The following is a 26,292-nucleotide window of genomic DNA, read 5'->3' as shown; positions in this document are numbered from 1 at the left end:
ACTTGGGCACATCTTGAGCCTTGGAGTAAGAGGTAGGAATTGACTTACTGGACTGCCAAAAGAGGCTTGTGACCATCAGCCTCAGTGCTTACTCCTGTAGACTGTACTCCTGTAGAAGAAATGTAACAGACAGTGCCTCTGTCTTGTGTTGTGCCATGTCAGAAACAGTAAACAGACAAGATCGGGAATTAGTAATTGCTTTAGAGATAGCAGTGCTGTTCTGTCTTCACTTGGAAGTGAAGGGTGTTGTGCTGGAAGAGGAGTTGTGCTGGAATTCTTTGTGGCCTGGTGTCTGAGCTGGCACAGGGGTGTTCTGTGTTCTGTGGGACAAGTGTGAGCACTGCTGAAAAGAAACCAAGCACTGTTATTAATCATAAAACCACTGGTATCTGGGGGGAGGGGAGGAAAGAGGTGCACCTGAATTTCATCTTTGAGGATAAATTGCAGTGTTATGCATTTCAGGACAAATGAGAATCTCTGCAAGTTCACCTCGATCTCAGTTTCAAAGCTATTCAGCTTGGAGATAAGAACTTACAGCTTGTCACTAAGCTGATGGTGACGAGGCAGGAAGAAAAGGGTGAATGCAGTTTCAAGGTGTATCCCTGCTTCCCTAAAGAGAAGACATCACTTCCAACTTCCAGTGGCACCTGTGTGTATGTGGAAGAATCCTGTGATTCTCCTGCTTGTCCTAATGATGTCCCTGACACCTCTCCTTTTTTGTTTTAGTTCCTGAGACCTCCTGGAGTGAGTTATCTCCTGAGGTGTGCTTTGGCTCCTGTGGCATTTTGGATCTCTTCTGATCCTTTGGCCATGTGGAGGTTCAGGTTCATTAAGGAGTTCATAATGGCTGCTTAAATTGAGGTGCCGTAACTTTACCTGCCAGCTTTATAGCGTTGGCAAATTACATGCTTTCTGAAACATTCACTTGCGTGTTTAATGGGCTGTTGTTGGCAAAATACTGTATTCCTATGAACTGTGAGGCTGCAGAAAGTACCCTGACGAACACAACTCAGCTGTGTTGCACAGCTGAAGGTAGAGGTGAAATGTAGAGTCTGCAGTGCTGCTGAAGGAATCTCCCAGGAGCAGAAGTGTTGGGGTGTATTTGCTCTGCAGTAAGATAGGTGCTCAGCAAAACACTTGTGCCTGTCAGTCTTCCTGTGTTATGCTTTTGGAGATGTTTGTTGCAAGTCATTTCATGATGTAAAGTGTTTGATAGTTTATGGAGTATCCAGGCAACATTTTAGTGATAAACACAAAATATAAAGGCATGCTTCGTCTCTGTAACCAGATCGTTTTCTGTGCTTAGCAGTCCAGTAGGACTTGGTCATTCAAAGGTTACTCAAAGCTTGGAGTTCAAGAATGGCAAGTTATCAGACCACCTGTCTCCTTTACGACCCAATCCTATCAATCCTCAGCAGCAAAATCCCTGTGGATGCAGGGTCCCTCTGCTGTAGGCAGTGACTCACTTTCATAAAACCTGTCAGGAATTCAAATTTTAAATCTCTTGGAATTGTCTGATATTTGAGCCTGCTGCTCTGCAGTAGAGGACAAATACCAACGGAGCTTCCAAACCCAACATCCACAACAAACAAGGGAATCAGCCAGGTAACCAAGCTTTTCTTTGTTTATGGACCATGGCACCTGAATGTTAAGTACTGTCTAAAATTGAAATCCCTCTGTTTCCCCATCATCATGCTCTGGAGAAATAAATAGGGTGCATTAAAATGGATCATCTGGAGGGAGTCTGGTGCTGAGGAGAGATGACACTCGACGTAGCTGCAGTGGAGAGCAGTTCCCCTGTCTGTAGGTTCCTGCAGGCTGAAGGGTGGAAGTGCAGCACTGCGTGGCCTTGTCTTTAACAGGGCTTGGGAAAAGGTTAAAACTCACGTTTGTCTCCTTTCACCTCTTCTCTGGAGTTAGCTGTTCTATCTTGCACACTTCTGTTCGTGTTCTTACCTAAATAAGGATTAATGCTGAAAGGACGTGTGGAAAGGGAGGGATAGCAAGACAGTGTTTGTATGAAGGCTGTGACTAAATGTCATCTCAGAGCAGGGAGGGATGCATTAATTCTGGAAGCAAGTAATAGGCCTGTGGAAGTGTTTTGAATGTGTATTTGTTATTATGATAGCTCAAAACCTGGCTTTCTAGTTGGGCAGTTTGCTGTGGCCCCGGATGGCTCTGCCTTTCTTGTGAATTGAGTTGGGAAAGGCAGATCTGGGCAGCTGCTGTACTGCAGTGTAGTAAAGGGGAGCAAGGCAGTTGCAGAGGGTGGGCATTCATTTGCTCACAAGCTGTGCTCTGTAGTTTGGTTTCTGTCCTTCAGTACTACTGCTTGTGAATATTTCTAGGAAACTTGAAGACAGATTCTTCCTTTTCTGCTTGATTATCTTCTACCACTTTATGAATGACCATAGTGTGAGCACAGCAGAACTAAGGCATGCTTTTAAGAAAAGCTGCTCTGTTAAAATACAGTAATTCCTTTGTAGGCGGACTCTAGATTGGAGCAGTGGCTTTTCTGAACATCCTGCCTGAACCAATTACCCAACAAATGCGTTTAATGCACATCTGGAACCTTACCCAGAGTTAGCAGGGGTTGGTTAGGGCTGGTGTGTGTGGGGAGGATAATCCTTTTATAACTTGGAGACAGAAGGGAAGGGAGGAATAAAACATTTCTCTATCCAAACTCTCGAACCTTCTGATTTTTCTATACATGCGTAGTGAAAAATAGATTCCAATGTTTATATTGGTAGATTTTTCATACAGGAAAATGTTGCAAACGTTTGGCAGCCAAGCAACAGCTTTGTTTGAGGAGGTGCCAATTGTTGTCCTCGTACTCAGTGAGATGAGTGAAGTAAGTTTAGGGGCTTTAGGGGAAATAATAGCTTTCAAAGCTGTCATTCTTGTCCTTGTATTCTGGTGTTTCTCCTTTGCTTCAGAGTTTGATCTGTTCAGCACTGGACAAGGTGGTTCCTACCAGGGCTGCAGCCTGCATCAGTCAGGTGTTAAACACAGCACTTGGTTCTTGCCTTGGGAGTGAGAGTCAGCTTCTGGATGGGGGAGGAAGAGGAGACCCAATAGTGATACCAGTGCTTCAATGCCTGATGCCTCCAGACTCTGAATAGTTTGGTGTCTGCAACTGGTGTAACAATCAGCTGCTCCCAGAGGGAAAGACTTGCTCTATGTTGCCACATCTGCCTTGTGCTGGCTGCTCTCTTTCCTTTTATAGATATATTTTGGTAGGATAAAATGTCTGCTAGCACGAGCCCCTGATGTGCAGTGCAGACATGCTTGGGATGGAGGAGCTGGTGGCACGAGCCCTCTGGCTGGGAGCAGCACAGCACTGGGCACTGAGAGAGTGCAGTGCACGGGCTGCTGGTGGGATGGGTGGTTCCATGCCTTCTGTGCACTCATTGCAGCAGTGCTGTGGCACAGGCTGGTCAGGGTGCTGAGCAGCTTGAAAGTGAAGTTCCATTGGTTGGCTCAGCTGCTTGAACTGGCAGGACTTGTACGTTTGGTTGCTGGTCCAAAGTGGAATGGACTGGGGGATGTGAGCAGGGGAAGCAGAGGCATTGGCAGCAGCTCAGGTTATCTCCAGCAGTAGGGGAACTTTAGCCCAAGGCTAATGTCAGACTGTGTTGTCTTTGTGCTTCCTAATTCCTCCATTCAGAAGGACGTGTTATTTTGTAGAAATATTGGCAAGCAGATAATTAAATTTTGTTTTTATTCTTAGGCTCTGTGTGATTTTGGAACTTGTATTTCTAATTAGAAAAACTGTAGTAAGCTTTCCGTGCAGCTTGAATGTTACGACCTTCAGTGCTGTTTGGAGACCTTGAGATATATTTAAATCCAAGCTGCAGCCCTCTGGAGTGATAGATTCCCATGGGACTTCACTGTTTGTTTAATAACAAAGGGTTGGTCTTGTGATGTGGGTCAAACTGAGTCAACAACTTGCTCTCTTCTTCATCTCCTCGTACTGCTTGCTTGTCCCTGTGCCTATATCCGTCTGAATTAAATTGACTTTGTGCTAAATGAGTGCCTTCGATTAGTGAGCTGAGCTGCCTCCACCTGGGAGCAGAGCAGCACCCAGAGCTGCTGGGGCGGCAGGAGCTGAGCTGCTGGAGCAGAAGGGGAGGATTTTCCAAAGAAACCAGAAGTTATCTGGCAGGTACTGATAGAAGAAAGTGTTACTGACCCTGTCTCACAGATGCTTCTCCTTGCTAAAATTATCTGGTAAATCATGTGCTCAAAATGCATTGTGCCTTTGTCGAGAGTATTCATCATCCCAGACTGAAAGCCTATGGAGCAGTGGAAATGCCAAACTTGCTGGTCCTATTGATGAAACTGAGTGACTTGTATTCCCTGTCTCAGTTGCTATAAAGGTTGGAGGAGCTGATAGCCAAACTCGTTCTGCTTTTTGCTCCTGGAATTTTGCCTGCATACGCCATGGGATTTGTTGCATGAGTTTACTCTTTGCATATTTCTGCAAGTCTCTGTCTCGTGGTGGTGTGAGATGTTATCTCATGAAGGCCTTGCTGGAGAGATGATAGTTTTGGGCCTGTTTTTAAGCATCACAAGACTTAGAAGGAAATTTGTTTTCATAACGTATACAAGTTTCCATGAACAACCACTTCAGCTTTAAAAACAAACAAACAAGAGCAAAGGCTATTAAAATCACTGCAACGGATGGTAGATCTCATTCTTTGTCATAATAATGATCTGTTCTGTGGGCTGAGTGCTGCACTTTGTGTTGAAATTGAATCACAGAAAACAGCACAGCCTGGTGAAAATATTTTCACATGTAAGCACAATAAAGTGGTGGTGCTTCCATGCCCCAGATGAGTTCCCAGCAGCTCAGTTCTGTCAAAACACGGCCAAACAGATGCTAGACAGTGCTCTAAGGGACCAGCTCTTTAGGAAGGGACCAGCTGCTTTGAAATCAAGACCCTAAGTAAACTGCTTTATTTGGGGAGTGGAAAGCTAAACCAAACGAACTGCAAATGAATGTTCTTTCTTAGTCCCTTTGCTGTGTCCAGATGGACACAGGAGAATGAATTTGGAGTAACATACTGCAGAGTTTGGCAGCTTCTTTGTGACACGTGCCTGTGCAGGTTCCTGGACATAGAAAATGGAGGAGGTTTTGTGCACTTGCTGAGGTTTCTGGTAAGGCTAGGATACGTGCAGCTGCCTGGACTTCTAGATAATCTTTAGGATGAAAAACTCATTGATACTGCCTAGCTTGTTGTGAGCACGAGCTCTGTGTGGTAAACCCACAGGTAAAACATGGAATGGTACAAAGCAGTAACCCATGCTCACTGCTTTCTGCCAAACTGGTTTTGTTTTCAGGGCAAGCGCTACCTGTATTCCTGGCTGGTTAAGTGATAAACTGAAGAGCTGTTCTTCAGAGGAGTCTTTTTTGACAAACTGCAGTGACAGCATTGTGGAGAAGGGAAAACTGAATTACCTCTTTAGAACCATCATTGCTAATACTACAGTCGGGAAACGCTACCTTTGCACTCCACTCAGGATACTAACTTTGCATTCACTCTGCAGTTTCTTCTAAGTGAGGAGCTGACTGGTGCTGTGTTACCTTGGCTGAGCTGGCATGGAGCTGCCTGTGAAGTTCTGCAGTCTTGGTGCTGCCTGGAGGCAGGCTGGGTCGGAGCTGCTCCTCTTTCCCTTTGGAGCTGACAGCCCCAAGGCCCGTCTGACTGCAGGAGCTCTGGGCTCTGTCTCCTGCTGGTACCTGAAAGTTATTTCTGCTGGAGCTTGCAAGAGCAGCTGCCCTCTATCAAAGCCAGAAGAACACAGAATTTTATAGACCACACTCTTAACATTTCTGCTGTTCTCCCACTGCTGTTGCCTGCTGCCAGCTTTTATTTCCTGCAGTCACAGTCTTCAGCCTTCCTTCTGGTGCATATGGACAGGAGCTGCTTCATACCAGGCACGTGTAGGATGCCAGGTGTCAGCACTCATGTCAGGAATACCACCACTTCTTGAATCCCTTCATTCCCCCTTCTAATAATTTGGCTCGTGTTCCTATTCAGAACTGTTTGAATATTAGTTGCTGTCTGTGCAACAGGTAGGAGAATCACTGGTATCTTTTGCTCTTTCTGAGCACGTAGTTACAGGAGGTGGAAGTGCAAATCCTTGTGTGCTTTAATGTTTTCAGTGAGAACACAAAAGTTGGTGGTGCAGTCCCAGGCCTCTGGTATAGCTGTAACATTATGCAGCAGCATCTGCCTGCAGGAGTCCTTGAATCTGTGTCCTTCAAATGTTCTATTCATATACTCATTAAAATAGCAATGTTCTGCTTTCTTTGGCTGCTTTGTCTGTGCTGGCCATTGAAGGCATGTTTGGAGCTGCTGTCACAAGGGGCTCTCAGCTCTCCCCCCACCTCTGTGAGTTGTGCAGCTCTATGCTGAGGTGCATGAATGGACCTGCAGCTCAGTGTGGCCCAGGCTGCTGTCCCAGTCCCCCCTCAGCTGTGTGGCACTGCTGATGTGAATACTAGCAAAGCTAGGAGAAGGAGACAGAACACATGCCTAGCACCACAGCCTGCTGTAGCTGCCATAACACTGATCCCAGCCCCTTGCTTTGTCCCCACAGCAGCAGCAGCTCTGTAGCTTGAGTTTGTGCTGCTGGGCAGTGGGGAGGCTGAGCACGAGCCCTTCCTGAATGTGGGCAGCTTCTGGGGGAAGTGTGGTCACCTGCTGGTCCTGAGTGCTGGCTGAGGCTGTAATTATGTGTCAACACCTGCTGTTTCACAACAGCATCCTGAGCTTGGCTCACCTCATAGGTGAGGTGCCTGGTTTCATGCTGGCTGCAGAGTTGAGCAGTACCTTACAGCTCAATGTAAGAATAGTTTCTCTGGACCTGTTTTGAAACTCTCTAAAATGGTTTACGCGCTCACCAGAAATAGTCACAAACACTGAGGTTGTATACACAAATACAGATGTACTTCAGATCGATCAGGCATGTGGGGAAGGTGCCTCGCAGCCACTGAGGCTGTGTGCTCCTAGTGTGGGACTGAAACCTGTGTCCTGGAGGGAACTGCGGTGGTTCTCCTGCTGGTTGTTCCCTTCCTGGGCTCCTTCACAGCTCATGGTCAAGGAGAATGGGTAAGGGTTGGGTCAGTGGGGAGCCCAGCTTGTAGCTTTATGTCCACAGAAAATAAAATGAAGCTTGACTTTGAGTTAGTGTAAAGTGGAAGGTCTCAGTTCTCAGGAGGTGGCTGTGTTCTTTTGGAGTAAGTAATGAACATCTGAAGGTATAAAAGCAGCAAAACTTTGTTGGAAACTTAAGGAAAGAAATGTTGAGCTCACTGAAAAACTTGGGCACAAAGGGAGGAGAACATCCTTCACTGCAATGCAATGCTTTACTTTCTGCAGGTATACTTGAATGTTTTGATTATAGAACTTTTAATATAGAGTGCATGATGAAATATATTCTGTAAAGACCCTGTAATTATGGAATGCCTCTTGCAGGGTATGACCTGTCTTCAGGCATTCTTTCCAAAGGTCGTAAGCGCAGCAGCGGGTGTCACAGAAGCTGCACTGTATTGTAGAGCTCAGCTGTGTATTTCCCTGGCTGTCCTTTTGACAAGTCTTTAGTGAATGAGCTGAATTATGGAAGCACTTTAGGCTTGCATGTTAATTAAAAAGAATAAAAAGCTAAAGGGGAAAGCTGCTGCTTGCTAGAGATGCTGGTGCTATTTCCAAGTAGTTATTTCTGGTCATTAGCATTGTGTACTGGAACTGTTTTCTTTCTTGATTAATACTTTAGTATTTTAAATGCTTTATCCAGTGAATCTCTGAAAAGGTGCACACAGAACAAAAGGAATAAGGTCAGCTTTGTCTGAAAGTGTTTGAGAACATTCGTAGTCTGCATTAAAGCAAAATCCCGATTTATGACATCGTAAACTGAATGTCAGATGTGTTGTTTGCTGAGCAGTGTGTGTGAGAACTAAATTATTGAAGGCATCTTACTAAAAATAGTTCGAGATTGTCCTTAAATTGTTAAGCTGAAAAGTTGAATGTCTAAATGTTCATTTAAAACAAACTGTCTTGCAAATTACAGGATAACAGAGGCAAAACTAACCCTGTTCATTCTTGTTTTTGCAGACCGTGAGGACCAATCCATTCTCTGCACGTAAGTGAGCTCTGCTTTTCATTTGGGCACTTTTGGAAGTTTTTGGTGAGAGAGGGGAAGGTCTCAGGTTAACATTGTTGATTGAAGCTCTGGTTGTTACGCCTTGGTCTTCTGCCTTGACAAGTAGCAAGTAGCTGTTAAAGGCAGGATGAAGTGGTGTTCTGTGTAGGGAGATGCTCTTAATAATTAATTCTCCTTATTAAGAGTTCTTACAGGTGTGTGGCACTGAAGAATTGCAGTTTCAAAAATGTCAGTCAAGATGCATGAATCGGAGAGAATTCCCTAAATGTGTGTATCTGTCAAAGAGCTCTGTTACAGCTCTCAGTGTAGTGCCTTGGGAAGCATGAATCCGTGCTGGTCTTGAAACCCTGCTGAGCAGCAGCAGCGCCTTTGACTTGCTTCAAACAAGGGAACTCTGGGCAAGCTGATGCTAAGATTTCCTTCTTTGCTTCTGTGTGGGTGCCTGAATTTGCCTCACCCAGAAGCAGGTTTCCAGCTCCAGTGTAAGTGTGACAGGGAGCTGGCCATGAAAGCTGGGGTAGCGGAGCAATGCAAGTGCTGCACGGTCTGCCTTATGGCACTGCTGAGTTGGTCTGTCCTTGGGCTGCTGCTGAAAGGGGTGATCCAGTCTCACCTCCTTTCACATGCTGTGTTTGTGCTGCCTTCTAAGTTAGCACTGGGTGCTGGTGCTCCATCATAAGGCAGTTTAGGGAGGTAAGGTAGCAGAAAACCACCCTGACCATAGAACGCTGCTTTCCATCTGCTCGCTTCTCCGGCCAGCAGTGCGTGAAGGAGGGATGAACGTGAGGAAGGAAGGCAACAGGGAAATGTCACAGTTGGTAGCAGCCAGCTAGTTTGACTGGTTTGTGTGTTGTGAAACCACACCATGGCTGTGCTGAAGCTGCTTGCAATTAGCTGTCTTGGCTATAACTTGGATATACTCCATTATCTGAGTGGAGCAGGGAGGATGTGGTAGCTGCATGCTCCTGCCTTGGCTGGGTGAGCAGTTGGCCATGCGTTGTGCCAGTGCATAGCAGCTGCTTTGAGGCCATAGTTGGTGAGGATGCCTGCTTCCTGAAATAGCTTGACGGTGAGATTGACTGCTGGGAAGGTTCTGTTTAACTGCCTGACTAACTGCTAGGTACAGTTTGTTCACTGACATGAAGTTCAGATCTTCCACCTACCTCCTGTAAAACAACCTTGACTACCAAACGAGAGGATCCCTCTTCAGTCTTGCTGATAAGGCTATGCTCTTTCAAACCATAGATACTATAAATACAAGCTGCACGGGCCTAGGGACACAGAAGCAAATGCAGTTCTGTTGCTAAGGTCAAGGCACAGTCAGCTAATACAGACTTGCCTCGTTCTCTTGTCCCTTCTCTTAGTAGAACTTGTTTTTGTGATAACTATTTTACATGTGATGTACAGGACAGCCCTCAAAGCACAAATAAGATCCTGGAACAAAAAAAAAAAAGCTTTGTTCTCTGCATGTTTGTGGATGCTTCATGTGGATGCTTCAACATATGCTTGCCCCAGGTGAATTGTTTTGAAGTAGCTTTGTGGCTTTGGGCCTGTGCATGAACTTTGCACTCAATATGGTCAGCCGAGACCACAGCGATTGGAATGACAGTGCTGCAGGATTTACTGAATGTCTGATCTGTTCATTTGGAAATTGAAAAGTCTTCAAAATCTAGTCTTCAATTTTGTTGTTGTCTCACCTGTGGAGTTACCATAAGCTTTTGATCCTTCTGAACTGAAAATGCAATTGAATTCTCTTTTGTATCTGCTGCAGTGCGCTCAGCACGGAATATGTGGGGCTTGTGACATGTTCTGTGTCTTATGTTCTAGGCAATTGGCATGCTGCTTAATGAACAGCACCAGCAGAAGACAGGATTTCAATGCTGCCCTGGAATGATATTGCAAAATGTAACACTGAAACTACTAGCGCCATGATACTGCACAAGTGTTGCTACCTGTAATTCAGTGTATTAGATACTAATCAAGGCTGAACTTGGTAGAAGCGTGACAGCATCTGGCAGAAGCTGGGATTCCAGGTTCTGTTGGCTGTCTTGTTGCTTTAACTCGTATTTATTTTTACTTTTTTACTGAAGTACCTACAGAGCAGTACGCAAAAGAGAAATCCTCATTAAAAGGATCTGTGCCAATGAACATATATTACAGAGAAATATACATTGCTTCATTAACGTGGCCTCGGAGTTACGAAGGGTAAGGTATCAAACCTCCAAAGCAGCCAGATAAAATTCAGTTACATCTTGACTTTTGAGAACGGAGAGACGTGATCTGCTGGTCACTGGGTACAAGTATTCCGTGCTCTTGAGCATCATATTTCCACCACAGCCCAGAAGACTTTGCATTGCTGTCCAACCATTAACACTATTTGGATGCTGACTACAGAAGAACATAGTAGGTGTTACAGACTGCTGTTCAGGTTAACCTTTTTCTTGAAATAATTTGTCTTAGTGCTTTTCTCCAAACTGGACACAGACATAAAAAGCAGCACATCAAAACCACATAAATTCCCTTGCATGTATCTTTTGAACAAGTAGGTTATAAGGACAGCTGCTGACTACAGCACTGCTCCAGAGGTGGTTCTCCCATGGCCTTCAGGACAGAACTGTATTCTTTCATCAGGTTTGCATTTTAAACTCATTACGTGACAACTGGTCAGGTGGGGTATGAAATGACCTCCAGCAAGACCACGGCAAACTTGTTTGTATAGCTGACCAAAAGGACATCTAATATGTTTTTCTCAAGTGTGGATTAGTGTCCAGGACTCGTCTCTATTGCGTTACTGCTTCTGCATTGAAAAGACAAACTGGGCATTTTCCTGCCATGCCACTGGTTTTACAGGTCTTTAACTAAGGCAGGTATAAATACAGTAGGAGTGTGTCTTAACCGCACTGGAGGTGGTTTCAGAAACTCCTTTGGCAGTTCATGAAAGGCTTGATGTCTTCTCATCCCAGACATGTCATCTCAGGACCTGATTCATCTGACTGACCCCAATCTTTAGTAAAGTTGAAGATCTTCAGAATAATTTCTCTCTTCCCCCAGGAGTGATTTAAGCTAGCTAGTGAGAAAGGAAAGACCTCTTGCTTGTGCATGTGGATGGGTGGGGAGTTGTAGTGTGCACGTCGTTCTCCTCTCTCCCATTGCCTTGACCCTAACTGTCTTTATGTGCATCATGGAGGTAGGTCCCCCGCATGGCTTTGCTGAAGGTCTGCCTGGTCAGCATCTTCACCTTTGTCCCTACTTCCAGGTGATGCAGTTTGCTATATTTTTGTTCCCTGTTGTAAGGGTCCAGGTCAGCTCTCAATGCAGCTGGAACGGCACTGTACCAAGTCTCACTCAGACTGCCAGGACAGATGCCCTTTTCCTCTTGACAATCAGGAGTGCTCTTTTGGAATGTCTTTACTGTAAGTCTGGATCTTTAAGGAATTCCAGTCTGTTTCTTCACTGGGGAATCTCTGGAATTGCAGTTATCTTCATGCAGTCAATGAAGTAAATAACTACACATCTAAAGCTGTCGTGAAACTGCAAAGGTGATTACTTAGTGTAATGTCTAACATTCTAGTTAAGTGGCTTCTGTAGCTGTGTTAAGAACTTCTTGATCTTAGACAGTATGTAGACGTTTGAGGACTTGCTCACACTTTGCTGGAGGAGTGACAGTGGCTAACAGTGCAGGGTGGTTCAGCATTTGGTAGAGGCTGGTCACATCTGTGTGACAGCACACGTACATGGGCAGTGTATGGAAAGGCTAGGCTGATGGATGGCTCTCCAGGCATGCCTCTTGCTAGCATCTCACCGTTCTGAAGATAGCAGGGTTACTTGGAGGCTACCTGACTCAACCTAACGATCTGCTGACATTGTGTGAGGACTTTGTGGTCTGTCATCCCCAAAAGATGAGCTTTGCACAAACTGATGGTATGTAATCTCTTCTCAAAGTTGGACTCCACACCAGGAGTGGAAAAACACTGCTGGATGCTTGTGTCAGCAGGACATCGTGTCCTTTGCCTAACATGGAGGCTGGAGAGCATTACTCACATTGCCAACTGGTGTGGTGGTTGTTCAGTTCTCCAATCCAGACTTGCTGACACAGACGAATTTTTGGTCTTGGAGTGGAAGTTTACGTTAAAGTGTAAAACAGTGTGCATTCTCTTTCTCACTGTTACTTCATTCCACCCTCTTCTTTTCACCCACATGCCCATACTCCATCTTTTAAGGAACCAAATACAGGCAGTGCCAGCAATCTGATGTTTCTTCTGGCTTAGAGGTTCACTGTAGGCCTAGCATCCATAAGAAATCAATTACAGAAAAGTAGTATAACTTCATGCTGTGTGTATGCTGAAACAAGAACTCATACAGTGAGGTAGGATGTGAAATTGTGATGAGAAGCTGTGCAGGCTTTTCTGTCTTGAGAAGCTGCAGCTGCTGGAGTTTTGGGAAGTTTTATTGTTTTTCTTTGGATTTTATTCTGTTAATGTTAAATAGAAGAGCTGCCAGGCCGTTGGAGGCTGATGACCAAGATGAAGAAATTTCTTCTGTGGTATATTAGGAATATGAGAAATATTCAAACCTCTCCTGGATTTGTTGTCTTTAACTGCAAGGCAGCTTTTGGAACTTCAAACATGAAAATGTGCCACATTGCACTTTCCTGAATCTAATAGATTCTAAATATGAGAATCTTACCACAAGCCTACGGTATTCTCAAAACTGAGACTGGGCTCGATAAACACTCATTTAGCAGATGCTTGCAGCCATACAAGGATATCTAATCTGAATTGGCTTCAGGAGGAGTGGTGGGGTGTGGAGGGAATAGAGGCTGCTTATTAAAGGACAACAGCAGCAAATACCAAGCATTTTTGTATACAACCTCTGGCCGCAGTCCAGCTTGTAACATTCCCCAGACAACTGGTGTTGAGATGATGAGAAGCATCTAAAGGGGAATGGAGGAGCTGTAAAACAGCCTTGTAAACAGCAAAGCCTGTTAATGCCTCTTCTGTGCTAGTCCAAACTATCACTTACACCTCTTCATTACAGAGCATTAGTAGAGTGATTAAGGCATTCTTGTAATTGCAGGTCTCCACTGTAAATATCTGTTTGTTTATAACTGGCAGAAGATCTACTCGGTTGTGTCTGAGAATAAGTCTCTTTTGTTCTTTGCAGCCATTGTTGTGAGCACAAAGGCCTGTTGTTGGGCCTCTTACTTGCGCAGTCACTTACGTGTGTGCTCCCATGCTTTGGTGCCTTGGGCCTCTTTGCATGAAGCGAAGCGCCACTGCCTGCAGGACTTGTGAGCAGCACGGCTTGTGAAATTGCTTGCTGAGGAGAGCTGCTGCTCCTTCTGCCAAGCATTCAGCCGGGAGCACCTTCTGCTTCCACATAGCTGCCCATCCCTGAGCAGAACTGACACACTGAAACTCTTTGGGCAAGAGAAAGGTTTCGATCCAGGCTCCCAGCATGCTGACCTCTTTAGTTAGTTCTTTGGTATTTTGAATCATGGAGAGATGACTGGTAATGGGATGCATTAGGCACATTTGATCTGATCACCCAAAATATGTTTCAAACGCTTCACAAATGTTTTTGTTCAGCAGGAACTTGGTGTGTGGGCAGCAAAGCGAGGAGAAACCTCTGAATTTCAAAGCTGTGTGTGTGTGTGCTCCTGTCCCGTGTGACTGGCAGTGCTGCATCTCACAGATGCTGCCTCACACCTGGTCTGCAGGTGGAACAGCTGGAACTTCAGGACGAGATGCTGGTGAGGTCCTGTGCTGCACTGACACAAGGTCACCTTGTGTCAAAGCTGCTGGGCAAGATGAGCGGCTGCTTCAGTTTGATTTTCCTTCAGAACAGTGTTTCCCCTTGGCACAGGTCTTCACAGCTGCAAGTTGTCCTGCTGGTGTAATTGCTGCTGCTATAGGCTCTGCGGGAAGAGCTCACTGCTCTCCTGGAACTCAGATCTCTGCTTCTCTCCTGCATGCTGCCCCTTGCTTTCTGACTAGCGGCTCATCTCTCACTGTGTTCCTTTGCCTGTCTTCTCAATGTCAGTCTGTCTAGCAGAAGAAATGCCTTTAACCTAAACCTTGCATAGTGGAAGTAGCAGCTTTGGGGGGGGGTGTGGAAATAGTGCAGCTGGTTGAGAACTCAGTCACTCATCACTAATTTTTTGCCAACCAAATTGTAGCTGAGATGAATTTGCCTGAAGAGTACTTCTCTTCTTGAAAATGACTGCAGGTTTACATCCAGTGAGTTTAAAATCATGCAGAAGCTTTAAAGTGGTCATGCTAGGCAGTTTTTACCAATTTTTCCGCGCAGGTTCGATGCTTATTCAAAGAAAAAGCTTTGCTGTTTTGTAGTGCTTTATCTCTAGAAACTATATTAATTTTCCTGTCAGGCTTCTTAGCCATCTCTGTAATGTTTGCATTAAGGGAGAGCACCTTCAGTTAATTAATGGCACAGTGTTACTCATCCGACTGGAGGCCATTGCTAAAGATGGTCTGCTTGGATGACTCCACTCGATGTGCTTCTTGGCATGCTCCATAGTCAGAGCTGAGAGTTGAATTCATCTCACAAAACCTTGTTTTTGCTCATAATGGAATCAAGGCAGAATTAAGAGGTGAAGTGGTGACCCTGCTGCAGTCATTAGTGATGCTGCCATTGACTGAAGTAAGGCTAGGAGCTCAGCCAAGGGCTTTCATTGTTTAATTTATGGTAACATATTAATTGAGTTGTATTAAAACAAGGTTTTGAAAAAAGTTAATCTTTAGCTTTGTGATACCACTTACTCCATAAATATTGTACATAGCGTTACTAAAAGTTTACCTTTTTTGGGCAGGTTGGTAGAGGTAGAAGGCTTTAATTTATGTATATAATTTATGTGTTTGACTTTCAGGGAAGGATCTAAAGTATGCAGATGTCCTTATTTCTATAAATGAAGAGGACTTCATCCTAAATCTTGTAATTCTTCTAGGGTGCATGGCAGCAGAGCTATCTAGCTTGGTATCTTGCAGGAAATATTTGGCATATTTGTAAGCTCCCAGGAGAGGAGAAGGAGGATGATAACATCCATCAGTATTGCTTTTGAATGAGGGCTCGTATAAAGACCTCTAAAAATCACTATTAGATTTAAAGGCTTTTTAACAAAAGGAATGTATCACAAGCTTTTGACCTTCCTATGCTGTGTGTATGCCAGAGAAGTGATTAGTGGGCTCCTAAAGCTGCGTGCTGTCCTTCTGAAGGCTGACATCTGGGCTGTGCTTGCTGTGCTATTTTCTTTGCACTAGGCGTTTCATCTAGTTCATCTTTTAAAACTTAATACATTGCTTTTATAATAGGTTGTTAAGCTCTAAAGTCCCAGCTAACTGTGTGTTTCCAAGCTCTGATGACAGTAAGAACAAATGGTATTGCTACAAAGTGTAAACGTTTGGCTGTGCTTATTTACTTCTGTTACGTGCTGGTATAGTTTATATTAACACAGCTTTGCCACCACGATCAAGGGGAAGCTAAATAAAGGGGAAGAAATAAAGCAAAATTGACAAGTAAGCATGGGCATCTGAGGTTTGCTTTTTCCTTCCCAATCTTCATGATTATCTGTCACAGTTTTACAGCTTTCTGTGTGGCATCTCGCTGGGTAGAAATGGAACTTTCCTTTTTTTTCCCCTTTCTTTTAAATTCAGCAGAACCCCATGTATTTTCCCTTGTGGCAGTCCCAAGGTACTCTCAGCTTCTATGCTGGGTATTGATGATTTCTTGGCAGAAAGGGAACCTGGTTACCCATTAGCTAATTCTCAGCGCAGTCTTTGTAACCAGCTCTTCAGATGATACATCCCAAGGTTTTTTGTATTGCATGCATCCAGCACAGCTGGTTTATTCGGTGAGTCCTGAGGGACTTCCCCATGTCTCCTAAATGTTTTTCAGTAGTCCAGTGCCAGTGATTTCTACGTGTTCTTATGGTGTTATTGTGCAATTATACTCATTTTCTCATGATGAAGGTCTGCAGCAGTGGGGTGGCAGTAGGTGGTGGCTGCCACCACTGCAATCAAGTGCCCTGGGTGACCCCCAGGCTGTGCTGCACATCCCCATCACGTGGTGCAGTGCTCTCAGCTAACACAGCTCTGCCAGCTCCAACAGGCAGAGTGACCCCAGCATTCCCACCCAGCTCTTTCACGCTGCTCTTCCAGACTGGCTTTGCTCAGGCACTGGGCTGCTCCTGGCCTGCTGGTGGAGCAATGCTCACCTCCTGCCTGCTACCACGAGGTCATCTCTCCCAGTGCAGTTCTGTGTGACTCCTGTGATGTGAGGGGAATGGAGGGTGGATGGAATCCATTCTCTATGAAAACATGGGGTAATGTTGTCTGCATATGCAAAATTACAGTTTCAGCTGCTGTGTTGTCCCATTTTTGTAGACGTTGGGTGTAACATGTGGTAGGGTGCTTCTGAGTTGCCTACCTGACCTGATTTGGAGGTATCCAATACCAAGAGGACACACTGCCGCAAAACCAACACGTGCAGCTTGGTTAGGAAGGGGCTTATGGAGGCTGCAGAAGGATGCACTTGGATCCCCCTAGGAAAATAACGGTTTCCATTTAAAAACCTCAAGTGAGCAACCTGCAGGCAGGCAGCATGTATCCTTGTGGTTCTCAGAGCTGGTTGCTTTCTGGATGCTGGGAACCACCATTCAATGACAGAAGAACTTCAGCTCTTCCAGTGCAACACCATGTAACAAAATGCCTTTTAGTTTGCTGTTCTTGACATGCGAGTCCCTGTCACAGCTGACATGAAATCTCTTTGCAGTGATTAACAGCCAGTTGCATCATTAAGGCAGACCTGGTAGTCTCTGTGTGTGGATTTATTTAAAATAATAACAATGCTTAGCATCATTTGTGTTTGCTGTGCTGTGGGCTTGGCCAAAGCTCTGCCTGTACTGTGTTGGCAGTTGAGTTTAGGGTACCCCATATGGAGACCTTCCAGTGCATTCTGACATTCTGCTTTCAATCTGTCTTAAGAATAGCAGTATGTTAGCTACCTCTATTGATGGGAGCACCGTACCTCTCTGCACCAGTTCATTTCGTAATGAATGGATGTAGCCCCATGGCTACGAGTGTGTTTGAAGCCAGCTCACAGACTGAGAGGAGCTGTGGAGAGTCCGAGTGCTCAAAGTGTGCCTTGCTGTATTTTGAAACATCTGGAGATGTTGAGAGTTTCCGTCAGCTTGGTAATTCCCATCACCAGGTCCTGGAATACGAGATGCACTAAATGTTTAATAGTTTAAATGTATGTATTTGCAGTCCGGAAAAAAATCTGTCTGTGGGCAAAGAACAGGTCTGTTTCTCATTACTTACAGTACCATAGGAATTCAGGCATCTAGTCAGAAGCTTTTAATCAAACAAATGTTACATATTGTATCAACATCCTAATGCTGAGGAGATCTTTAGGATGAAGGAGGTATTTTAAACAAATACTTTGCAGCTCCTTGCAACTCCAGGATTTTGGTTGCAGATGGTTGCTGAAGTTCTGTTGCGCAGTTTGAGCTGTAAGTGGAATGACTGGGGGTTGTCATTATCAAAGAATTGACGAGCTGTTGTAAAATCAATTTTGAGGAAAATGTTTAAAATGTTTTGCAGAGGCGAATCTGGTGCCGGGAAGACTGAAAACACTAAGAAGGTTATTCAGTACCTTGCTCACGTTGCTTCCTCCCATAAAGGAAGAAAGGACCATAATATTCCTGTAAGTTGGGAAATCTTCTCTTTCTTTATTGTTCTACCAAATTCTATTGAAAATAAAACAATAAAATTAATTAACGATGAGCTGTAATGAAATCCTTGCAACTTTGATCAACCATTTTCTCTTTAGTGGCTGAAATGAACACTTAGCAATGGCATTTCCATTTCGTGTCAGCTATTTAACTGTCATCAGATAATAGGCTTTATGCAGGAATTACAATTAGAAACAGTATCAAAACTTTCTGATGCAGTAAATCCCAGTTTCCTAAAGGTATTTCATTAGCATGAACGGTGGACTTGTTTCCTATCAGATGCAGTCTTTAATGCTAGTATGCGTGAAGTGGCTTGCATAGTATCATAGAATCACCAGTGTTTCGAAGGTCCTCCAAGACCTTGCAGTCCAACCATCCACCCAGCACCAATATTTCCCACTAACCCACATCCCTCAGTAAAACATCTGAATGTTTCTTCAACATCTCCAGGGATGGTGCTTCCACCCCCTCCTCGGGCAGCCCATTCCAGCTCCTGACCACTCCTTCAGAGAAGATATTTTTCCTAATATCCAACCTGAACCTCCCCTGTTGCCATGCGAAGCTGTTCCCTGTCATCCTACTGCTAGTTACACGTGAATGGGCTCAAATATCTGTTACTATGAGCACTTGGAGCACTTTGCAATGAAGTACTTATTTAACTTTACTGTCAGGCCAGTAGGTAGCTCTCACCTGTGCTGGTGTGTGCATGCCTTTCTCCAGGAGTACTGCTGGTTGAAAGCTTTCAGGGTGCATTTTCCGGCTTAGCAGCACCTCCTGCTACTTCCTTACTGCATAACACTAAGCACTAGGATGCTCAGAGCTGTCAGTCTTCCTGTGTCAAGGCTTGAATTTCTGGAGAAACAGATATTGAGTTGGGATGAATTTACAAAGAAAGGAAAGCCAAGGATTTGAAGGGAGAGAAACAGAAAGAATACTTTGGAGATAGATTTGGAGAAATCCAGTTGAAAGTAGGGGGAAACTTGAATCTTCCATCTACTTGAAAGCAAATGACATGGCTCTGTAAGTTACTGCTTATTCAAATTGTTGCTGGTTTATTGCACAAAGCAAATCAATGTTAGGTTTTCTCAGAGCATGTCATGCAGTCTGAACAGACTGCAGGTTGTCTCATCTGTCACAGGCCTTAAAGGGAAGTCTTTGCCTTGGAGCATCAACAGTACTGGACAGGTGTTCATACGTTACTTACTAGGGGTGTGTGTGGGTTTGCAGAAGGCTATTTAGGATGTCTTCCATAAGATGTGGTTTTCTATGTGGGTTCTGGCTTATGGGAGTTATTGGCTTTCCATTGAATAACCTTGAGCAGAACCTGCACCTTTTACTGTTTCTGCATGAGTAAAATTGCCCACACCTTTCTGGGGGTAAGGGAATTATGCAGCCTGGATCTGTAACAGCTATTCTTAAATATGCTGTGATAGCTTAGGGTGCCTCTGTTCAAAAGAGACTTCTGCAACCCAGAGACCTCCTGCCAGCTGCTCTTTTGAGTGGATCACGCTTGTAAGTTAGATGAGGTTGCTCAAGACTCTGCTGAGCTGTTTTGAAAAGCTCAAGGGATGGGGATTACACTGCCTCTATGGGAGCCCATTCCAGTGCCTGACCACTTGGAGCCTCATTTCTGACTGTGTAAAAGAGATTGGATATTGGCCTCATTTGTGCTGTGTTTCCACTTTGTGCCAGTATAGTTGCTAAAAGAAGCACCCCTTTGTCAGCATAACAATTCCTGTGGCCACTCACTGGCTTGGAAACTGATACAGGCTCAGGCTGTGCTCTTAATGTCAGCCTGGCTTCAGCGGAGATGAATATTTGTATGAATTGAGGGGGTACAGGGCAAGGGGTAAGCTGCGTGCGACGTGTTGGTGAGGGGAAGGGTGAGCTGCTTTCTTTAAGGCAGCGTTGGCAAATGCAGTTTAAAGCACAGACCAACCAGGAGTTTAATTTCCTCCCCCCATGAGATCGTTTGTGTTGGTGATGTTCATCCCCAGAGTTCTGAAGGTGGCTGTTGTGATTGGCTGCTTTGTGAACCATCGTTGGCATGATGGAGACAGGGGAAGCTTTTATTTCTCACATAACATAGTTTTACCCCCCAAAAAGGAATAGGTCCCGAATGAAAGTTGGATGCTTTGACTGTGTGCTTCATTCACTGTTGTGCCTTATTAAGCACCAAGTGAAGTATTTCTGAAACACACAGACTGTGTAACCAAAACAGCTTTGGAAATGAATTTCCCTTTCTGTAACAACTCGTTTTTACTTATTGCAGACAGCACCCAACCTAGACAACTAACACCCAGAAGTTTAGAAGTGTCAGAACTGGAGTTGTACACACGGCCCCAGTTTGTTCCTGTTGACATTGAAAACTGCAGAGGTTCAGTAGTGGTCTGCAGTACTGCTCTGTACAACACTTGTGTTCTCACAGAGGAGATGCTAAATAGTCTTGTTAAATAGACTGTGAGTTAGGGATTTGTTTTTATCCATCCTCATAAATTACTGACACGCTTATTAGTGAGATATCTGAGTTCTGCATGGCTTTTTTTATGAAGCACTTTGCACGGTGATGAAGGAACAGTTATTTTCCCAGTGCTGTTCTAGGGTTACCTTCAGCCTGACAGACAGACTTGTAAAGATGCTACAAAAACTCAGCTTCCAGTTGGGCACCTCAAGTCTCACTGGAGTAACGCTGCAATTTGTACATCACCAGGTGCGTTCCTCAGGAGCAGGTGAGGAGCAGCACACAGAGCTGTACTGTCACTTGGAGCACAGCGTGGCCCTGTTTGGTATTCAGAACTTGGCTGCGAGGCTTTTGCCTCAGTAGGGCTCTCCTGTGCCCCTGCAGTGGGTTGGGTGAGGTCCACTGTGAAAGAGAAGCAGTATTAACTGTGGAACGTGGCTGAGCTAGATGATATCGAGTCTCTTATCTAGGAGTGGAGTAGGCTTTCTAGAGACACGTGAGGGAGGGAGCACTAAAAACATAGGCTGAAGGTAGGATGGCAGTGAGCCTGGATCATTCACAGGGAGCTTGGTTGGCTTCACAGAGGGCACACGGGCTGCTGGGTTGGTGTGCAGCAAGGGAGGAAGCTGGAAGGTGTTTGTTGACAGCTGAAAACTTACAGCTTCACATTCAACAGATTTGACCTCTGAAGACTGCGGGAGAGATGCTGAGAACTTTGCAAGTAGATCTGATTCATGGTTTATTCAGTTGCTGACTGTGCCGTGTGTGGAGCAGCCTTACAAAGAGTCATGGTGCTTTAACTCAGCTGTCTCAGCCTGGAGGTGACCCACACTGTTATCTCCTGCTGTGCTCAGCTGCCTCTGGGCCATGTGTAGCACCTCCTCTGCTCTCAGTTATTTTTCTGGGTGGTGAGGAGATGTGGAGGCGACGTTTGAAATGAGAAGAAGAAAACAAGGTTGGGTAACTGGACAGAGTAGGGTGGGAAACCAGTGAGAGAGGGTTTGAACAGATTGAGGAAGAAGACATGGACAGAAAGGAGAGTTCTGTTTAGCTTTGTGACTCGTCAGTCACCAACGTACTGGGGGTAGGAATAAGAAAAAAGGTTGGAACTTGTTAATGCATGTGTTACAGAGCTGCTTTACTGCAGTTGTGTAGTGAGCCCTAATTCTAACTCCTGCATTCTGCTTTGGTTTACAAACACCATGGGTTTAGTTGCTGCAAAATACAGAAATAAAGTAGAATGCATACCCAGCTTTCCAAAGGGATGAAAAAAGTGCTGCTTACTGCCCAGGGATCACTGCTAACTTGCATGTACTGCAGGCTGTGTGGGGTTGGGGAATGCTGCCTATGGGCAGATCTGGACCCTATTTGTGGTCAGGTATTTGTAATCAGCAGATAATGTAATAGCAAGACTGAAAATAAATAGCCCAGTTCTATTAATGATATCCATCACTACTGACTCTGTTTCTACTCATCTGAACCTGAGCTGGGCAGTGCCAGAATGAAAGGAATGCGTTTTCTTTCTCAGTAATCAATACAAGACCTCTATTTTCACTAAAATCCAGCTCTCGTGCTGATGCTGCTGTAAGCCTCAGAAATAGCTGTGATTACTTAGTTACTGCATTGGCCTTTGAAGGTGAAATGCAAAGTTGTTTAATTTGTTTCATTAACTTCAGAAGAGATGTAATTGGTTTTGGAGCACAGGACCTTGGGTTGGCTGGCTCAGATGGAGGCTCCCCTTGATGAGGATTTCCCAGGTGTGCTGTAACTGCCCTAATTGAATGGGAGATGTTAAATGCCTGATGGTGCTCAGCCCTGTTCCTAGTGAGGGAATGAGGAGAGAGCAGTGCAGTAAGCAGATAAGCCTCTGAGTTGTGCCTGTCGTTTCCCACTGTTTGAGGATTGCTGGTCTTAGACTGCAATGTTGAACCTGATTTTCAGGTGCCAGGGTTGTTTTCCAAGCAGGTTTGATTGAGCTGTGCTGAATTCACACAGCTTATCTGAATGAGGTGAGGTTCTGGCAGCTGCTTTGAGGAACTCTGTGCAAATCTGTTTTCTTGCACTAAAGCACTTCTAAAGCAGTTCTAGAGCTTCCAACTAACAGGCAATCAGTGGATACCAAGTATCTGACTTTGGTGTGGAGCTCTGTGTCGTACAGTATTTCTCCCCCTCAGGCTCTGTGCCATGAAGCTTAAGTTTGGAAAACTTGCAGATGGAGTCAAGAATATAATAATGAAACCAAAAACGTGTGCTGCTGCAGGAACTGTGCAGAGTTGAACTGTGGGTTTATTTCCCATTCATAGCCTCTTTCCTGGTAAATCTTGTAGGTATTTCAGTTTAAGATTTTGCTTCTTTTGATGCTTGCTCTTGAGTGAAAGAAACAAACCTGGTCTTGGTTGGAGGCTCTGCATCTGTTAAATATTTGATGTGCAGCCCAGAAATAAAACTTCAGATGTTTTAAGGATTGCTTTCCTTACAGGTTCTGCCATAACCTGCCTTATTCTTTAAGGAGGAGCGATCATTTCGTTCATACAAAACCACCTTACTGGGACTGTAGAAATAGTTGTTTAGCATTACGGGTGTTTATTTGGCAGAACTGTGGAAAGCTGTAAAACAAATCATGCTGTTGCCCTTTTCTCTTGCTCCTCAAGGTCCCTCTGTCATCTTGTATTGTATTTGAAATTAGTTCTTTGCATAAGAACGGGTTTTAGCATTTTGTGCATGCAATGGCAAGTGAATAACTCCCTTTCTAAAACCAAATAGTTTGTATGAAGTGAGTAGTACATGGTTAAACTAAACCTGCTGACATGAATAATGTGGGATGTGACTTGCAGCTGGAATGCCTGCTTGCTAACATGTGCGTTTGTTTGTTTGCAACGAACAGCCCGAATCACCCAAACCCGTGAAACATCAGGCAAGTGGTTTTCTTTATGCTTTTCAAGTTATGTAGGTGACCTTCGTCTCTATTTTCTGTCGATTTCCATTTATCTGCACAAGCTTTCCCCCACGTTCTATACAGCTAATAGTAATTTCAGTAACTATTTAAGTGGCTTTGTTGAGAGCATGGGCTGGTGAAGAGCTTACAGGCTCCAAGGCATTGCAGAGCACTGCTCCTCACACCATGGGTGTCCCTGTCCTGGAGCACCTGGGTAACCTCCTCTTGAGCTGAGCTTCTCCAGGGTGCTGTGTGCATGCTGAGTTAGCGTGCCGTAAGGGAGGACAGCAGTTCTTTGTGCTAAATAAAGGATGGGGGTCATTGGAGCTGGCAAAATACTTCTGGTTAACGTATGATTTTCCCTGAATGTTTTTATAGCTGCTCAGGTAACCTGGTCAAAGCTTCAGTTCTCAGGTGTGTAGGGCTTGGTGTATCTGTTTGACTCCAGAAGTGGAGCATCCCCATGGCTCACCAAACTAGGTGGTGTAAGTGCCGTGTACCTGCCCAGCTGAGTTAGCACTCAGTCCCAGCTGCTGTCATCTCGGGCTGGTTGGAGCTGCAGGCTCATGCTGCCCAGCCCCGCCCTGGGCCAGCAGCCACCCCGCTCCAGCTCACCTTGCCCGTGCTGTGTGGCATTGCTTCTGAGCATCAAGAGGAGAATAAGATGGAAGCTGAGGGTAAGACTGTGGGAAGAAGAGCTTGTTCCCACATATCGTGCGAGATGCATGCTCCGATCTCTAACCTGAGATGGTAAGTGATGCCTCTTTGTTGTGGGCATGAGCTTTTCAAATAAGGAGAACGCTTTGCAGTGGCTCTGTGTGATACAGACGAGGCCTGGTAACTCAAGAACTGCCGTGAGTTAAGTTAGCTGGTTGCATTCTCCCCCCATTTTCTGAAAGCTGACCGTAGTGCATCTCAACTCCCAGTGGGGAAGGGGGAAGGAGGGAGCTTTGGTTTACTGGAGGCAGCAGGAAGCCACACGGACAGCGGTGGTGCCTTTGCCAGTGTGTGGTAACTCCTTAAAGCCCTGTAACCCAATCGTGTGTCGGAGCCCCGTGGTCTCATTTTCAGAAGTTACAGACATTCTTCATATTTAACCTGATCCTTCCTCCATCTAAACCTCAGACAATTCAAAGTTGTGGGCTTTTTCTTTTTACTCAAGAATTTCCTTGTTCCAGAAATAAAGCACTGAGTTAATTCTCCTTTAGCTTAGACTCAGCGTGCAGTTGAACTGAATTATTTGTTGGCAGACATTTGAAATGTATCGGTGGAAACATGCTAATCCAGAAGTGTTGATATTGCATAAACCGTAATCATTAACATCTCTGTTTCGATGTCATTTTGAACTACAGAGTGGACCCCTGTTGTATGTGAGTAGCATGTAGCTCCCTGCTCCCCAGTCTTCACAACGACCCAAGCCACTGGGATGCTGGTGTTTCTGAAACTGAGACAACAACCCGTCCTTATCTTAACGTTGTCCTGCATGATGTATTGCATGACTTCACTTTTTCCACGGTTTCAATACTGCTTTTTCCAAGTTCTGGTTAGATGCCTATGCTGGAGATATGCCTGTAGACCAAACTTAAACTGTTTCCAAAGCACTGAATGCTTCCTTAGAAATGTTTTTGACTCTAAAGCAATCTATCTAGAAATGAAAACCACTAAATCCAGTTTAAAATGTTCTACCACCGTTCTTTTCAGCAGCTGTTCTGCACTGTGCAAAGGTTTGCACACAGCAATGGCTGTGGGAAGTCCACGTGTGAAGGACAGCAGCAGAGCTGGCCGGGCTGCAGTCACTGCTTCTCACCTCTCTGATGGCACTGCTGAGTGCTTCCTTCAAACCCCCTGAGATAATCATAAAAATGCACTACAAAACTGACTGCGTTGTGCTGGAGAACACCAATGGGGTGATTTCATGTTGTGTTGCAGGCGTTCCTGTGCACAAGGCTGAATTAGTGCTGTGGTGCACAGAAGCACTTAAAGCATGGTCAAAGCATTCTGGAGTGCAGAGCTTTCAGGCAGCACAGCGATGCTCTGTAGTAAAGCTCAATTCTGAAGTCAGTATGCTTTCTTTTCCAGAATAGATAGAGTTTGAAATGTAAGCTGTGACATGCTTGCTGCGTTTAATATACGTAGCGTGGTTTGTTTCAAGCTGTGTGCAGCATGGTAAGCAAGCTTTTCATTTTTATTTGGTGTCTGAACAGGAGCTGCAGTGTGGTTGGGAGAGGGGATGGGAGGAATGGTGTCAGCAAATGCTTTTTCCTGTCTGACACCTCTGTGTAGGAATTGCTTAAGACTATGAACTGCTTACGTCCACACAGCAGCTGTAACAGTGATCTTATTTCCTTCAAACTGCACGTTTTATCGATTGAAAAGCACTCCTAAGGGCTGTGATGTTGTCAGCCCCAGCTGTGGTTCATTGGCACTGTGGCCCAAGTGTGGTCAGGGCTGAGCTGCATGCGTTCAGTTTTTCTCAGTTCCTTTGGAGTTCATAGAGTATGTAGTCCCAAAGGAATGTTTGGATGGAACCAAGTTCTGAGCAGGTCCTGTTAGAAAGCAAACAGCCATTTGTTTCCAGAAGGACTTGAAATATAATTGAGTATTAAAAATCAGAGTCTCAGGTGTTAACCTGTAAAATTCCTGTGTGAGAATCTGCCTCGAGGAGGTCTAAAGAGACTGAAGTTTCCGTTCCAAAATGCTCAGTGTGGGGCCTGTGTTCATCTACACTATAAACAATTGGAAAAAGCAGGTTTATGAGCACAAACGTCAGTTTTTGAGACTACATCCCAGAGAGATGCAGCTTCACTTCTAAGTTTTTAAACTATCTTTTAAAGCAGGAAAACAGTGTCATACTTTCCTGTGTGCATCTGTGACTCTCGGGCTCGTGGAAGCAGCACAGACTTCTTTTGTTAGCAGAGCTCCTCGTGGGCAGCAATTGTAAAAGCTGTTGTGCAATTTCCTCAAGATAAGTGCTTTGAT

At 44.9% G+C, this 26,292-nt stretch overlaps 1 protein-coding gene across 4 annotated transcripts in view; it reads left to right on the top strand.

The window, feature by feature from the left end:
* The window catches only part of MYH10 (myosin heavy chain 10), a 92,753-nt gene that overhangs the window by 24,188 nt on the left and 42,273 nt on the right, over positions 1–26,292 (top strand). For 2 of the 4 annotated variants that reach the window (XM_048965325.1, XM_048965324.1), the window contains exons 4-6: positions 8,121–8,148; positions 17,787–17,889; positions 23,263–23,292. In XM_048965325.1, the coding sequence (XP_048821282.1) occupies positions 8,121–8,148; positions 17,787–17,889; positions 23,263–23,292 (161 nt within the window). Of the gene's footprint in view, positions 1–8,120; positions 8,149–17,786; positions 17,890–23,262; positions 23,293–23,324; positions 25,480–26,292 lie in introns of those variants that run through there. The other 2 variants (XM_048965326.1, XM_048965327.1) reach the window with 2 other exon arrangements.

The sequence above is a fragment of the Lagopus muta genome, chromosome 18, assembly GCF_023343835.1.
Source record: "Lagopus muta isolate bLagMut1 chromosome 18, bLagMut1 primary, whole genome shotgun sequence".
In the NCBI taxonomy this organism is placed as follows: Eukaryota; Metazoa; Chordata; class Aves; order Galliformes; family Phasianidae; genus Lagopus; species Lagopus muta.
The sequence above is the reverse complement of the archived record's forward strand: the minus strand, read 5'-3'. Positions and strand labels throughout refer to the sequence as shown.